This window comes from Limulus polyphemus, unplaced genomic scaffold, assembly GCF_000517525.1.
Source record: "Limulus polyphemus unplaced genomic scaffold, Limulus_polyphemus-2.1.2 Scaffold1225, whole genome shotgun sequence".
Classification (NCBI taxonomy): domain Eukaryota; kingdom Metazoa; phylum Arthropoda; class Merostomata; order Xiphosura; family Limulidae; genus Limulus; species Limulus polyphemus.
Window position 1 is genome coordinate 244,639 of NW_013666835.1, and position 17,703 is coordinate 262,341.

The following is a 17,703-nucleotide window of genomic DNA, read 5'->3' on the forward strand; positions in this document are numbered from 1 at the left end:
TAAATTTCACAGTTCCTATCTATAGGCACGTGATGTACTGTCAGCTAATCAAAGCTCGCAGTTATTATCTATAGCCATGTGACCTACTGCCGGCTAATCAAATCTCACATTCCCTATCTTTAACCACATGACATACTCTCAGCTAATCACAGCTCACAGTTTCTATCTATAGCCATGTGATATATTGCCGGCTAATCTGGAAGTTTTATCAGTTATCATATCTGCCATGCATTCGTGTGTAAATTTCATGTCTACAAAAAGTTAAGTTTTTATAAATGATAATTTGGATCATCATAAATCCGTTAGGTTATGTGTTAAATTCAGCGTGATTATTACTTTGTGTAGCAGGATTAGTTCAAGGAAGCTTTCACTGCTTCTTGGGTAGTTTTTATTGCATCCAACTTTACCCTGTATACGGACGACTGCTTTGCACTTGTTACATGGAACGGTAGATACTTCCATGTAACATAATGATCAAATTTTTTTATCAGTCAGCTATACAGAGAGAACTATAAACGCGGTCTCTGACTTGGAAGCGTTAGGGCTTTCTGGTGAAGTTTCTTCCGCTTTTTAACTTTTTTACTTGTTACGTTTGTTGATTGCGTGCATCACCTATTTAATCCTTAGATATAGTTTATTTTTATTTTAAACTTAATGCAATAGTCCTCTACCTGTACGATCGACCTCTCTTCTGTTTCTTTCCGACGAATAAAGTGTTTAATTATATTTCAACTTCACACAGTGTTCCGTCTCTTTCATTTCACCGACCTCAAATTACTGCATGTATCCTATCACGTGCGAAGTGTTCGAATCTTTTGTTGTTGCTGAGATCGGGTAACTGTATGCTGAGTTTAGCCTTGAATCGCTATGGTTACCTCAGTCGAACAAATCTTGGTACATTCACCCAGGATATAGTTATTGCGGACAAGGTAATCGATTTGTGTCTTCGGTTACTCCAAGTGATTGATTAATCTTTTGTGCTTCTTGTGAGATACTATCCAAGAGATGTTTCTACTTTCTCGAAAGAACTACAGAAGAAAGAGAGGAGGGGGAACCAATCTGATCTGAGGTAGAGAAAATTATCAGTTATCGTAAATTCTGTAAGATAAAGAGTTTAGTTTATTAATGATATTTCGAAAGATGTGGTTGTTCTATTTAATTATGTTTCATTTCATTCCACAGTTGGTTGTTCACGAAGACCTTTTTCTCGTTAATGTTTTGAGCGTCCTTAATTTTGAAGCTTCAAAAAATCTTCTTAAACTTCGCCAACCAGTCAACAAGGATAAGTAAGTATAAAGTTATCTTTAAGCTTTTTACTTAACGATGGAAAGTAAGTTCCGGGCATCTTTGTCTCAAATAATTCATGTTTTTAATGTGACGCGAAATGTACTAGTTTTCAAATAGTATTATTGTCCTATTAGCTACTATGTAGCGGTTAAAGGGGTCGTTTAACAATTTGCAAGTCTTTCCCTTGACTCTTAAACTCATAATTTGTTTTGTTTGTTTGTTTTATAATTAAGCACAAAGTTACACAATGGGTTTCTAGCGTTGTAAGTTCGCAAATATACCGCTGTGCTACTGGGGGCTTCATAATTTGTATAGCATCATTTTAATTTGCCCCAAACCCCCGACCAAGTTTAAACAGTGGTAATTTTGTCATGATGGTCTTCTTAAGTATTGAAATATTGTGTTGGTATCTAATTTTTTATGAAAATAATAGTTTTCTACGTCAGGAGATAATCCATGTTTAATTTGTATCAGGAAACGATTGAGGATAAAAAAAACAGGTTTCACAGATTGTTACAGAATTGGGCATATTGTGTGGTGGCGAAACTTTTTAAATTAACAAACACGGAAGTTTTAACGATAACATTCGTGACATAATAATTGTTTCGAATATTCAATTTACTGGCAAGATTAACATTTCTCTAAAAACAATATTGAATCTCAGACTTTCCTCGTGAGTCAGCTTAAGGACTTAAATTCTGGATTCGATTCCTCGCGGTGGACAGAGCGCAGATATCCCTTTGTGCGGCTTTGTGTTGAAACAACCAAACAAACGACAATCGCAGACAGAAAATAAATTATAAATAAATAGAGGAATATTTTAATTATACAAATTGATCACCCTATTTCAGATTTCGGAGCTGTTGACCACCCCTTTCCTTCTTGATGTCATGGTGATAACTGCGATCTACTCATAAACGAAGCCATATAACTGAAAACCTATTTAATCAAAGTGCTCACCTTCTCACTGTTTGTAAAAGCAGTTAATTTTAACTCTCCTTAACCTATGGTAGTACCAATACCGTAATCCCCATCACATTTAAGACACTACAGAATATTCACATGTGCATAAACAAACCGTAGTTTAATTTCTAAATAGGATTTTAATGCGTAAGCGATCTGTGCAAATTTAGAATTGTTATGTAAATCAGGTTAAGATATTTTTACATTAATCCTATAGTGGCAAGTATAAGCCATATGGCAATTTTAGGTAAATCGAGATCTTTCTAAACGTCTGTGTTTTTAGTATTATTTGTCTTCTTTGAATCTTTATGCTACATATCAGAAATGTCTGTGTATTTTCAATAATTTAATTTTAAAATACCACACAATATATTAAATTAATTAACATTTCACTCTCTGCAGGTGGACGACAGGGCCGGCAGTTGTGAATGCTTTTTACAATCCGAATAAAAACACTATTGTTTTTCCAGCTGGTATCCTTCAGCCATCATTTTACAGTCACTTTTTTCCAAAGTAAGTAAGAAAGGGTATCAAACCATCTTCAGTAATTTCTAAGGATAAAAATGAGTGAAATATTCCAGTAAAAACTCTTTAAGTTTAAGATATTTGGGGCATTCATAGATGGTGCCACGTCCGTACACACACACAAAAAAGGCGTAATTAAATTCTGTATAACACAACATACACACAATTTGGGGGGAAGGCACACAAACGTCTTATATATCTCAGAGCTAGCAGGTCAAATGTGTAATACAAATCTGTTACCAGTATTTCATTAAATGCTTGTTATGTTTTCGACAGATGTCATATAGTATTTTCACCCTCTATAAAAAAGAAGAAAAATAATAACCCCTGTAAAACTGCTCTTTTTTGTCAAACAGTTAGGTATTTAGAAACAATTGCCACAAGATCAATATGAATATATAAAGCACAAAAAATCTGTACATCTGTTTATTTGTCTGTCCGTTATCTAACTACTCCTAAGTTGATGGTCCAAGCTCAACCAAATTTTGTGGAATGGTAGTCTGGAACAAAGAGCATTTTAATGGGTGGTTAACAATCCCCTTCATCCTCAGTTACTGCTGTTATTGAGAATTGACGTAAATTAATGTTAACTACCTGAAAAAACCCCGTTGCTTCATTGCAATGGCTTTTTTGGATCGGGATTTTCTTTTTTGAACATATAACTTATACTTTGCGAATTGGGTTGATGTGTGATTTTTGTAATCAGTTTTTTGCCTCAAACACTCCTCTGTGCGAATTTTCTTGCTACCATGAATAATATTGAAGGTTCCTTTATTTCAAAATATTTTGTCATTTGGCCCTACATTGGTTAACAATGTCGCTATATAAATATTTCTTTTCGGAATGTCTATCATAAGAAATCCCTTGAGGTATTGCACTGTTGAGTAGTCGGGAATTGGCTTTGAACTAAATATATAGATATCAAACGTGTCGACGCCATGGCCTGAACTTAAAGTTACCGCCACTGTATTTTCACACACAAATCGTTCAAGTAAAGTAAGGTTGACCAAACATGAATACTCAGACGACCCATATCAATTAATAGCAACACTATGCACTTATTTCTACACAAGTTGTATAGAAATATATGAGAAAGAAAACGAAATGTGAAAATAGTGAGATTTATTCTAAAATTAAATGTTGCCATCGTTAACAAAGTAATAAACAAGGCTTTGATGTTGAAGTCAATGCGTTTTTTCACGAGAAATATATTCAAAGAAACTGTATTCACAGCAAATCCATTCGACTACATATCTATTAAATCTCCAGATGCAACCGCAGTGGGACTTTGGTGCCTTTGATCTGATTTAACGTGACTTGGGAAATCGACGCTCACGTATAGTGGAAGATTTGCTCTCTAAAACTGATCCTCGTCATCTTCTGCAGAAACTTGGTACAATGAAACTATCGGTATCGCGCAATAAACCTACTCATGACTATCACATTAAGTAAATCTACAGTAGAAACAGCAGTAACAAGGGCAGCGAGGGACTTGGAACATCATTTTTGCAAAGTGCGTTCTACGTTAGTTAGGTAGAAAAAATGTTAGGTTTAAAGTTGTGACATTTCTTTCTTTAAACGCGCTACATTAATCCAAAATACAAAGACTAGAATTGCAGAAAATCTGAAGAAAAATGTTTGATTGTTTGTTTTTAATTTCGCGCAAAGCTACACGAGGGCTATCTGCGCTAGCCGTCTCTAATTTAGCAGTGTAAGACTAGAGGAAAGGCAGCTAGTCATCACCACCCACCACCAACTCTTGGGCTACTCTTTTACCAACGAATAGAAGAAAATGTACTTAAAAAGTGTTAGAACAGCTAAATAATTGAATAACATCGTGTCCTGAGTCAAGTAATACTTCTATTACTAGTTAAGACTATAGAAATAAGTCTATACGGCATAACCTGGTTGTTAGGATGCTACACTCGCAATCTGCTGGTCACGGGATCGAAACTCACCACCGAACATACTCGTTCTTTCAGCCTTGGGTGGCACTATAATGTAACGGTCAATCCCACTATTTGTTGATAAAGAGAAGCCCAAGAGTTGGCGGTGGGTGGTGTTGACTAACGCCTTTCCTCTTGTTTATCACATCAAAATATGGGACGCCTAGCGTAGATAACTCTTTATTAACTTTGCGCGAAATTCATCAAACAACAGAAAAGTAAAAACAAGTTGGAAATTTGAGGGTTAATAAAGATGAAGAACAAAATGTAATGTTATTCCCTTTTTTACGCTGTTTTCATTATTGTTTCAATTTGATCCAAGAAATATGTTAGGTTTTTTTCATTCTTCTTCGTTCATTAAGGCTTATATAATTTTAAAGAAAAATTAACAGCCAACAAGTCAATTAATCAATATGATCAAAGATTGTTGATTATTGAAGTGCATATAAATGTTTGATATTCAAACAACTAACAAACTAACTGTAATTTTAGATCACTGAACTACGGAGGAATTGGTGTGGTCATCGGTCACGAGATTACTCATGGTTTTGACGATAAAGGTAAGAACTTTTAGTCACTGATGAAAACACCAGGATCCTGTTATCATCATCACCTCATGTGTTTGATCATAAGACTAAAGACTGTATGATCATTGAACACGAGATTAAATCTGATGAGAAACACAAATACTGTAAGATTGGATAATAGTTAAGAAGGAAAACAATATCCATTATTTTAAAAAGGATTAAAATTAATAATCACTGTAATTATGTCATATTTAGAATTATGTTTTTGTAAATTTTTTTCTAAGACAATAAAACCAGCCTTGATTAAGCTGAAGTCTCCATCTTAAACTTCTCTCCTGTTAATATTTAATAGCTAGGATAATTGTTAGTTATAATGAAAACCGCAGTTTATTATAATAAATTGAAAAATCTTTGATTCTGTTTGCAGACTATAAGAGTTCAATTAGACACAAAATAATCCCACTATATATTATTGACACTGGAACAAATTTTCTAGTCGGGTCGCTGAAAAACATTAAATAAAATCGCAAACCCTGTATTTGATGAAACCATACGTTATGGTTTTGCTATGTTAGAACATGCTAATGAAATGAAACCGGCATCAACACGTGCTTATGTGGTTAAGTCAAAAAAAAAATGCTTTTAACCTCCATCTTTTCTATAGTCTTTAAACAGGTTTACCATAAAAGATTGTGAGCAAAAAAAAAAATATCAGAATTATTAGACATCTATTCAAGTTGATTTTGTTTAATTAATTATTTTACTTGATAGGTCGCCAATTCGACAAAGATGGTAACTTAAAACAATGGTGGGACAATGGAACAATTGAAAGATTTCGAGAACGTGCACAGTGCATCATTGACTATTACTCAAGTTACGTTTTAGAGGATATAGGTCTGAATGTAAGTCTAGCAAATAAAGTAAATGTTCATTGATATTGGAAAAATAAAGTTTCACGACAGAGCTATCCAAGTTCAATGTTTACAGAGCTATCCAAGTTCAAAGAATATGAAATAAAAAGTAAAAATAGATAAAAAATAGAGAGAAGTATTTTCCGACTAATGCTATTCTATACTTTTTTCTGACTTAATTATTTATAATATTTCAGACTAAATCATTTTGTTTATATATTTTAAGTCTGACTTTGTTAAAGTCACGACCAATTTCTTAAGTGGATAAACTGCTAGCCCTAGAATTACCAGATATGGACCCCTCCCTCCATCTGCTTTTTAAACACTTTTTTCTGAACTGTTTATGCAAGAAATAGCTTGTGAGTCTATGTTTTTAGTAACATATGACACACAATAATAAAACGTAAACAAAAATACCTTCAATGCTGTTATAATGACATGTATTTTACGTAAAATATAACTAATTTTATCAAATATGTTTCGTAAGTTATTTGCACTGAGTGTTGTAACAGGCAGAAACATAAAATTACTCAATATGATGCAATATGTAGACCCAACAAGTAGTGAGGGTTATATAAGCAAGTCGGTAATATGAGGAGTCAAACGATTAACAGAAATAATAGTATTCCGTTTTTACGTTGTTTTCATTATTGTTTCAATTTAATTCAAGAATCATGTCAGCTTACTGGATCATGTTCTTCTAGATAAGTTTTAACATATACCTCTTTAAAATATTGAAGATTTGGGTTGTATCTTCGTTAGTGTAACTGTTACCATGTTTTACAGGTAAATGGAAAAATGACCCAAGGAGAAAACATTGCAGATAACGGCGGACTAAAGCAATCCTACAGGGTATGAAAAAGTACTTTGTTTAATATCACTGTGTCTTTGTAGATGTGTATCTCAAACTCCTGTCGTATCATTGTTTTCACGCACACAACCATTTGACCTTGCATACAACTATATATATTATAATTTCAGGCATACAAAAAGTGGGTACAGAAACATGGAAAGGAACCACTACTACCAGGTCTTCATCTCACTCATGATCAGCTGTTCTTTCTAAACTATGCCCAGGTACGATGTCCTGTGTTCTTCTTTGATGATTCTATTATATATATATATATATGTGTACAATGGAATTAGCAGCTTTTGTGAGGATTAGTTTGAACCTATTCTTCGCTTCTTATCAAAGCAAGCTACCTACGTGGACCAGAACTTCAAATTAACTCATTATTGTATACAGCTAATTCAGTATTTTGTTATAGCAAGGTGTATGCATATGATATTTTCAGGTTAAACTGATTTCCACAAGAGTATTAGGCAAGTTGCTTTATAATGGGAGATTCGTGTTGGATAATTATGAAGTGAGTCAGAATTTAATTAAATGACTAAGTTTAAGTAAAAAATATATAGACTGGACACATGATGTAAGTTGTAAAACAATCATTATTTCAAATGAAAAGGGAAATAGTTAGTACTTGTATAGATACGGGACAGTCACCTTTCTACCAGAATTGTGAATCATTCAAGAGTTATAATCTCACAAGACGCCTCTCCGTTTAATCGACTCAATTAAGAAACTAAGTAGAAATCTGACCAAAACCAATACTCCTTACAAAGCAGGAAATCTCGATTTTAAGCTTAATAAGATTCCTTATCACGCCGTTGATAGTTTTTTTACAACATAACAAAGACTGTAACCTCTAGATATTATCAACTTGGCCAATGAAGGATATTGCTGTCGATGACCTATTCTACATAATGTGCAAAGTTACAGCAATACCTCAGAAGACAAAGTTGATACTACCAGGTAGAGATCAACAACGAAACAAAAGTAACTAGAACAAAACAGTTCAACAGTCTTCTGGACTACATGTTCATGCTATAAACTGCATACAATCACTCTAAACAAAACATTTTAAAACTCTGATATTAATAAAAGATTGTGAAAAATGTATGATGGCCCGCAAATCACCCCCTCCCCCGTCTCTGTTTCAGGCTTGTCCTCAAGCTGACAATCAAATGTAACTTTCAAACCAATAAATTTTAAGCTTATGACGTGGCCAATAAGCATGTTAACTTTCCCTCGTTTCTATGAAAAATTACACACCACATGGATGACACAATCTTGAATAAATAACTACACTCAAATATCAAAAATAAATCATTTAATTATAATTTAAAATACAAGATTATAGATTATGAAATAAAAAGAAACCTTTCAGTTATAATTTGAAATATAATATAATCTGGAAATAATTAAAAGAAAAACCTTTTAACACAGAGAACTACATAATGAAACGAAATAAGGACCCTTGAAAACACATTAATAAAGAAATGACATTTTCAATCACTATAGTAATTCAAAGGCATACTGTACTTAATGTAATAAATGAAAGGTCGTAAGAGTGACAAAACCCTTGTACACAATAGTAATAATGATATGTTAAATTATCTTTAGACAAATAATAGAAAAATACAACGAAAAAACTCTTAAAGAGTAAAAATATTTAAAGACAGATAAACATATTACAGAACTACCCTTTAATGAAGAACACAATACAGGAATACCCTTTAACAATGAAAAATACAATACACATATACCGTACACTTAGACAAAAGTACCCTTTAACTATGAAATATAATTGATAATAACTTTGCCGTTGCATTAAATTGAAGTGGAGATGTCATACAGTAACACATAAAAAGGAACTTGAATACAGCTTACCTACTCCCCTTTAGGTGGGGATAGTCTAATACACTACGCAGATCAAATTATTAAACAGAACAAATGGATTAACAACAACAATAAAATCAAACCCTAAAACAAGTATTATCTACCTGCTTTAGAAGAGAGAAGTCTAACAGACTTATGCTTCTTCGCATACATGATATAATGCAAAATGCTTGACCCCTGGCAAACACATTTTTTTCCGTGGGTTTGGCCATGGTAAACATCAAGTCCAGCTCCTGGAGTCCTAGATCCACCAACTTCATCAACAATCTCAATGAAGAGAAAGTCCTGGGCATCAATGAGGAACTCGGGAGCTTGCTTTGTAAGATGATGAGGGATTCATAGTAGAAATAAAAAGGCATTATGAACACTTTGGCTCAGAAACAATGCAGATAAACCACTAGCTTGTCGAGAGCTAGACTGACCATGGCTAAAATTTGACCTTAAATTGTGGAATTCCAGATTGGGTCCCATTCCTTCTTACTGGAACCAGGTGCTGTCTATATGAAAATCATGTGGTAATAAGAATAATGAAGGTGGACAGAGAGTATAGCGTGTGTTCCAGTTGTTCAGTGGTAACAAAAGAGGGCAGCACCTGTAAAAGCATGGGGATCAGAAAGTCCTCTGGTTTTCAGAATATGTGTTGACCAGGAAATATAGTACATAATACACATGAAACCAATCGAAATATCGTTTCAACAATACCTGGTATTTTAGTTCATGGTTGTAATCACGTATTATTACCCTCTTTAATCTATGCACTTGGCTGAACTTTTCACCAATTGAAATTCACACACACACTACATCTAATAAATAAAACAGTTTTAACTGGAGTCCCTTATAACGCGATTTAATCTGACGTTTCTCATAAATAGTAGTGCAAAAATAATTTGATTGGATCAAATTACAAAATTCGCGGTTAGATGAAACTATCAATGGCTTAGATATTATAGTAAATGTAAATTTGGTGTATCAAGTGTTTTATTTGGCTGTGATAAATTATTTTCAGTTATTCGGATTGAAATATTTTTAATAAGCACACACTTTTACTGAATCTTTCCTTAGTGTTGTTTATTTAAAAGATGCTGTATTAGAGCTTGCAAATGTAGGCTGAAAGTTTACTGGGTGAAGGGGAAAGTAACACGTGCTTGGTTAAAACTTTATAAATCATGCCAAAAATTACTAGTAAACTTGTAACTGAAAGAAAGTCCTTAAGAAAATAGAATTGGAGAAGGCTAACAGTCAAAGGTGATGATTGGCGTCACCTAAACAGAGCCAGCTTGAGCGTGTAGGAACTTATTGCAGTCTCGACTGATGAAATGTCATCTGATGTATTTAGAGGATCATTCTAATAATCTAGCTGATTGATGAGAACCCTACAGTGCAAGCTACCCTGTACTCACTAGATTTTCATCTATACAGCAGGGAAGTATGCTGATTATACAAGCAATAAAGCAGTTGTGTTTTCTGTGAGTGTGTATTGAGATACAATAGTAACAGCGTGAATGGTAATCCTGGCCAATTAGATTTTTAGTTGAAAATCGTAGTTCATCTGAATTTTGCCAGTGATTATTTATTTTGGAATGTTTTAAATAAAAATGAGTTGATTTTGACGTAAATACTGTTAGTGTTGATACACAACTTTGGAGAGCAACCCAGGAAAGTTAGAAAGTAATTCACGTGAGAGCTGAAGCCAATCTATAAATATATATGTGTGTGGTCTTACATATAAACATTACATAAAGTTATTCATGAATGTTATATCACATGAATGAGCCAATTATACAAATAACACAACACTAAATAACAAGGACATGAATCTGGTCTCAACATTAAGAATTGATGAGTATGAGGTTAACTAGTTGGAAAATGCAGTACACTTGTTTTTTTCATTAATACTAGTAAGAGAATGTTTTAATTTTGGCACTAAAATATTTGGTAGTTAGTGAATGCTTATGTAAGTGATAATAGTAACCAATAGACACTCAGAAAATTCACTCAGTGGTTTGGAAAACAAGGGCTGCAACACTTTCAGTTACTGATATTTCAATGACTCGACCATTATAGCTTATGATGACCGAGTAATAACTATATGGTTTTGTCGATACACGTTATTTCACGTCACTACTTGGGACCTTGGAAAGCAAGGATTGCAACACCTTCTCATACATTGTCCGTTCATTCTGCCAAAAAACACTAACCAGTATCTCAAAAGGCAATAAATGCTATTCCTATTTAATTATTGGTTACTCGGCCTAATGATTGTCTTAGTTGCTGATGACTTAGTGGTAATCATACAATGCAGTGCATACAATGTATTTTCCCATACCACTTGAAGCTCAGAAAGTAAGGGTTGCAATGTTCTCTCAGTTGTTAACTTCTCAACTGTCCTACGAAATGATGATCAAGTGGTGATCATACAGTGTCATGCATACATTGTATCTTACAGTGCCACTCGATGGCTAAGAGATTAACGAACGCCACTTTCTTTCAGTCAGTGATTGTACTAATCAGTGGTTGTTCTAACTATTAATAATTGATTAATCCTACGTATATCGATTAGAAGATTGAAATCAGTGGCCTGACTAATGGTCAGAGGTGTTTTTTGTCTCTAGCTTCAGTGATTCCTCATTTGTTTATCATGGGCCACCAGATGAGTTTGGTGAGTTAGTATGACTAAAGACGGCATCCTCATCCTCTTCTGACTTGTTGGTCTTACATTCATATTCCTGTACATGTCAGTTTACAAGAGGTTTTCTGTAACATGTAGATGCAGCTTATTGATATGTTCCATGTGCTTTTGTACGCTTCCCATTTACTATAACGCGTACATTAATGGGCTAGTTTGTTGGAGTAGTAGATATGGACCAGTCCAGTCATATCCAAGTTGCCTCAGTGCTACTGCCATATACTATAACCAGACCTAATTTTCACACTGGAATATTTATTCTTTTATCATCTTGCATAGCACTTCTTTCTTTGAGTGGCCTTTTCTAGCTGTTGTCAGGCAATCTCATATGCATTGACCATTGTAGGTATTAAGTACTCCACATATTTCTGCACTAGCTAGAGTAATATAGTCCCAACTCGTATCAAGACCACAACCAACCGAAAAGTGCTGGAAATGGCAGTAACAGATTACTTCTGCGAGTCAGAGCTGTTCTCCTCGCAAGTGATCACGAATTATGGGGCAGTCGTGAGCTTCTCTCATCCCGGAAGTATCCTACTAGGATTATCATCGCTCATGAAGAAATTCAAAGTTGTGTAGAGCTGTATAAGGAATTGCTGCTAGCAACTAATTGCTCTACCACCCTGGATCATGGACTGACTACTTGTTTGACTGTTGGCGTCTCTGTGTACATCCTTCACATTGGCATAAGCTCAGCCAGATATTAGCTAAGAACTTGTAGGGGAAGCTTTGGCTGGCAACACAGATCCCTGTGAGTGAAATATGTATTTGCTCTAGATGTTTAAAGGAGTGGTGAAAGAAGATCTGATGACTCAGCAGATCCAGGACAACCACCAATAAGCAGTGGAAACTGTCAAAAATTTTCTGAAACTAATGCATCCTGGGGAAACACAGTTAATTGCTTGCACTGAAGAATCTAGTGGTCATCCCAGCTCTCTCAGGGCTGTATGGAGCTTGATACATACCTATGAGAACACAAGGGCAAGAGGTTAAGTTCCTGCTTTTATAGGCGGTTTGCCAAACAGGCTGCAAATGTCAATCTTTGTTGATGTGGTGTATGGTCCTCCCCTATGAGAATACAACCCACTTGTCTGAGATATCAAACACAGGAGAAGTCCTGTTTCTGGACATAGGACTTTCACTGATACTTCAAAGCTTCCTGACATTGGTCAGTCTATAGCTGTAGACTCAAAATGGTCAACTGATATTTGGAGTACCCAGACCAGTCAACCAAACCTTGCCTTTGACGACTGATCTCAGCACAGGAGAAACGAGAACAGTTGAGAGTTGTCTAGGTGGGAATGACACCTGATGAGTCTGAGACCTCTTGAGAAGGTCTCTACAGGACTCTTAGGTTATCTCTTATGCAACCGTTTCTCTCTTTGGAGGCAAATTCTCCCTCTTGGTCTTGTGTACTTTGAGAAAAAAACATTAATTTAATTTGAAGCATTCCTTTAAACTCGTATAATCAAGGACTAATGCACACGTTAGAAAAGTCAGAATACTGCAATAATCCTATGGTCACAGCACCAGAATGTCTCCTTGCTATCTATACTGTGATATTCTCATGTTGAAGTGATTTCTGCACAAGTAATAAATAGATTGGTTTGATAATAAGTAATACTAACTGTACTAACAAGTCTAGCAACACAAGTAATACTATTTGTACTCAAGCGTCTTCAAATGCTGAAAAACTTTCTCAGAAGAAGGCTTAAGCCGAAACGTCGATAAAATAAAGTTTTTCTGGAGCTTAAGTCATTCTTACTTGTATAATGAGTTATTTACTTCAGTAATTACTATGTTACTTAAAAACTAATGTTAATTTCATGCGCTCTCTTTAGGTTTCATAATTCGTGTATGCTTGACATAACACAGCATACGTCATACAGAAAAAAACTCGCTTCTTTTTCATGTCGAACATTCAAAGCTAAGATACTTTGCAACTCACGTTGCTTTGATATCTGTGATCGTATGTTCCATTTCAGGTCTTAGTGTAGACCGGACCGCATCGTTCTATTTTACTCCATCGTCTTGTATCTGAAATATAGCACAAACAAATCTTATAAATGATTTGAATCTATTGACTTACCCTATAGCATATTACTGATTGGTTGATTACCTTACACTTAATTTTTAATGGAAAATTTGTAATATTTGACCTTGAATTTTTGCTTCACAAATAAAAGAAAATTTGATGAAAGTTGAGGTATTGCCATAACTTACGTGTTTTCTGTGTACTAGATCTGGTGTGGAACTATGAGGCCAGAGGACTCACTTAGCAAGATCCGATCATCCGTTCACAGTCCAGGGCCAATAAGGTAAACCTGTATTTTGTTACGTGTTTCAAAAGATTTCTCAAGTCACGTTATTCGTGCATGTATTCTTGGGAACTCACTTGGCAGAACATGTTCAGCTTAAGCCAAAGAAGAACAGTTGCTGCAACAGAATCTTAAAGGAATCTTATTTATTCTTATAATTCAACGTTGGGTCATTACAGCTTTCCTTGTTAATGTTTGTGATCATAGTTTCTTTTCTAGGAATTTAAACATCCTATGAATGTAAGTAAAGCATGTGATACTGCATCACGATGAAATTGGTAATCATTTAAATCACATCATTTTATACTGGCCCATTAGGGGTTGTCACCCGCTGGAACAGCGGTAAGTCTTCGGATTTACAACGCTAAAATCAGGGGTTCGATTCCCCTCGGTGGACGCAGCAGATAGCCCGATGGGGCTTTGCTATAAGAACAATAACACACACCTGTTAGAGGTTTTCAGAAGAAAGAGTGTTTAATAATGTTTCATATAAAGTTTACTGTGGTGGGTCGGTTTAGCTAAAAAAAAAATCTTACTTGAAACGCTATTTATATCAGTCGTTTACGAGACATCAAGTCTTTCGGTGTAAAATGCCTTGTACTGAAAAGAAAACAGCATATTTGAAACAAACCTGCATTTTTGATGGTCTGTTTTAATTGTAATCTTTGGTTATAAGCTATTAACAACGATTTTGCTTTGTGTGATTTTTACATAATGAATTTGATTTGCTTTTTTTAGGGTTCTTGGGCCCTTGTCGAATTCGTACGACTTCGCTCGAGCCTACAACTGCCCTAGTGGGAGTCGAATGAATCCCCAAAAAAAGTGTTCAGTATGGTGAGCTCATTGGACGTCGCTACATCCTATAAAACACAATTCCACTACATGTGTTTGATAAAAAAATAATGCAGCCTTCCAAGTTTAATTGAAAAAGTGGTATGGAAGAGGGAAGGTTATGAATGTAAAATTGTTTACTAAAAATAGAATTCACTAAGACAGTATTATAAACAAATTAAACGACAAACGAAACTTCTACAAGTTTTATCGTTTCTCAAGAAGACATCTTATAATAACTGCTTCCCTTTTTGTTAAGACATTTCGTTTCTTCGTGAAATGAATATAATTATTAAGATATGTACATGTGTGACCAATTTCATTTTCTCTAATAATGAGGTTTGCTTAATCAGCCAAAAAGCTTGTAGTTTTGAAGTGTGGTAGGTGTGGAATGAGGACCTAATTAATATATAAGTCAAAGTCAAATTTTACGTACACCTCTTTTATTCATTCCATTTAAAAGCGATTATGTAAATAAAAAAATTCAGTGTGAAATCATTTTTAAATCATCACGTTTTAAATGAGAAGAGTACTTTCCTTGTTGTAATTGACCGTGTACCCATTTCAATGTTATATATAAAGATGTAAATAATTATTTCCTTTTTTACGACGAGAGTAAATGGACTCCACGAAGTTATATTGTTATATCTAACATAATATTATTATTATATAAGTTAAATTGCACAAAGGTGTATATACAGCCAGTTCTGTTTACTTCAGTTACAAAATATTTAAATTGTTACTTGTATGACTATATTTTTCACTATAAGTTAGGAAATTCCTTATCCTCGAATTACTACATATCTAAAATTGACAGAAATGTGGAACGTCAACTCAGGTTCTTAAACTACAGCAGAAAATCTAATTTTTAAGGGAATACTTGCTATTCTTTTTGTGACAGTAAACAGCCAAGTATATTTTTTGTATGTTTAATAGCTATGCTAAAAGAAAGTAAAACAGAAACTGTACTTTCATTTAGACTTTTCAATTCCAAATGTTGCCACATTAACAAAGTACTTAGGGTTCCGGTTAGAGACAATTTATTTCTTACAGTTTAGACAAATTAGGAGATGTAGTGATAATGACATAATATTATAAGCTATATATCTCTTGGGACTTTAACGTTAAACAAGTTTCATAGAAGCTTAAATTTTCTTTTCAAAATAAAATTAAAACTTACAGTTTCGCTCAAAATCGTAAATCCCTTAAAATGTTTTTTTCTTCTCAAGGGGAAATTAACGTGCAATAAAATATTTTGTATGCTTTACTTAAAATGAGGATCTCGTAAAATTTGGCAGTGAAATTAAAAGACTGAAACGAAATTTATATAGAGGATAAATGTACCAAATTTCATGTTCCTGATGATAGGTTAACAGCAGACAAATAAACACCTTACGTTGAAGGAATCAACAAGTACTGACGATTAGAACCATTTCTAATCAGGTAGAGAGAGATAATGTTTATTGATGGAACGTTCATTCTTTCTTGGCTGAGATGACCTCGTGGTTAGCGTTCCCAGGCTGTAAATTTGAGTATTCACAGTTCATGACCCATTACTGCAATCAATCGTCAAGACTCAGTGGCGAGATTTGTTTACCTAAAGGAACCAAACTTTTTTAAGTGTGATGTACGGTTTTTCTTAGAATATTCTCGCTCACGGAAAGCACGCTGAATGGACTCTTTCAAGTGATTTTCGGCAGTTATTTGCATTTCTAATAAGTGAATACTTGTCATACTTTGACAGCATTTTCGACTGACTTAACTGGTTTTAAACGTTGTATCATGAAGTTCGTTACACTGTTTAATAGTGTTTTACAGGATGTATTGTCCAAAATTAAGAATTGTAGCTATTTTACATATCGACTAGCCTCCCAGTGGCACAGCGGTATGTCTTCGGACTTACAACGCTAGAAATCGGATTTCAATACCCGTGGTGGGCAGAGCACAAATAGCCCATGGTGTAGCTTTGTGCTTAACTTCAAACAAAACATATCGACTTTTAACGCTTCTAGCAACCTATAATCATTCCTCTCCCAAATTCACATCGTTTTGGCATCTTGCACAAATTTCAACATTACTAATATACATATCTGACGTGTCTCTGTATTGATATTCACGTCGTATTCTTACTGAGCATGCTTGATGGGCCACATCACATACTCAAAGTGTGCAGCGCAATGTATAGCGTGACCTACAACCTCTGAGTAATATTTGACAAGAGTATATGTTTTTAAATCAAACCTACTAATATTCCACATTTAAACTCTTAGTAATCATTGTTGTGTTTTGAACACAACATAAATGTTATATTATGATAAATTAAACGCATATATTTGTTTGAAAGCAAAGTTATTTAAAATATTGTTGTATTTATATTAAATGCAGATTTTCTTGTGTATGTATTGATACGGATGTTGTTGTGTACGTACTTATACGGATGTTGTTGTGTATGTACTGATACAAAAATATCTGTTTGTATTGATGTAGATATTATTAAGTACGTATTGATAGGGATACTGTTGTGTTTTCATTAATACGAATATTATTGTGTATATATAGATACTGATACGGTTATTCTCGTGTGTGTATATTTATATGGGTAACATTATATGCACGATATAGATATTGTGTATATGTACATATATTTATTTATTTATACAGATATTCTTGTAATTAAGTTAAACATTGTTTTTGAAAAACCCTTTCTGGTGAAATGATTGTGTAAAATATTTCACTGTAACTACGACTGTTATTGGAATTCGACGAATTGGTAAACAATGTATAAGATGACCATAACGTATCTTGATGTTTGTACGTAGCTGTTATCGTTTTTGTTTCCATAGTATTCTTGAAAATTATTGTGATTTATCTTTTAGGGTCAGTATAATGTTAGTAAAGTATGGTAGAAGTTGGTTGTAACAGATATAACTTTAAATAAATAAATGATAAATCATATGCACATATGATTT

General features: G+C 34.1%; 1 protein-coding gene across 2 annotated transcripts in view; it reads left to right on the top strand.

Moving 5' to 3' along the window:
- LOC106462686 (neprilysin-2-like) overlaps positions 1–17,703 on the top strand; it is a 56,267-nt gene extending 38,564 nt beyond the window's left edge. For both annotated transcript variants that reach the window (XM_013922633.2, XM_022390013.1), the window contains 8 exons: positions 1,183–1,286; positions 2,653–2,763; positions 5,214–5,281; positions 6,020–6,150; positions 6,946–7,011; positions 7,141–7,236; positions 13,827–13,903; positions 14,642–17,703. In XM_013922633.2, coding sequence (XP_013778087.2) covers positions 1,183–1,286; positions 2,653–2,763; positions 5,214–5,281; positions 6,020–6,150; positions 6,946–7,011; positions 7,141–7,236; positions 13,827–13,903; positions 14,642–14,741 — 753 coding nt within the window. In that variant the 3' untranslated portion in view covers positions 14,742–17,703. The remainder of the gene's footprint in view (positions 1–1,182; positions 1,287–2,652; positions 2,764–5,213; positions 5,282–6,019; positions 6,151–6,945; positions 7,012–7,140; positions 7,237–13,826; positions 13,904–14,641) is intronic.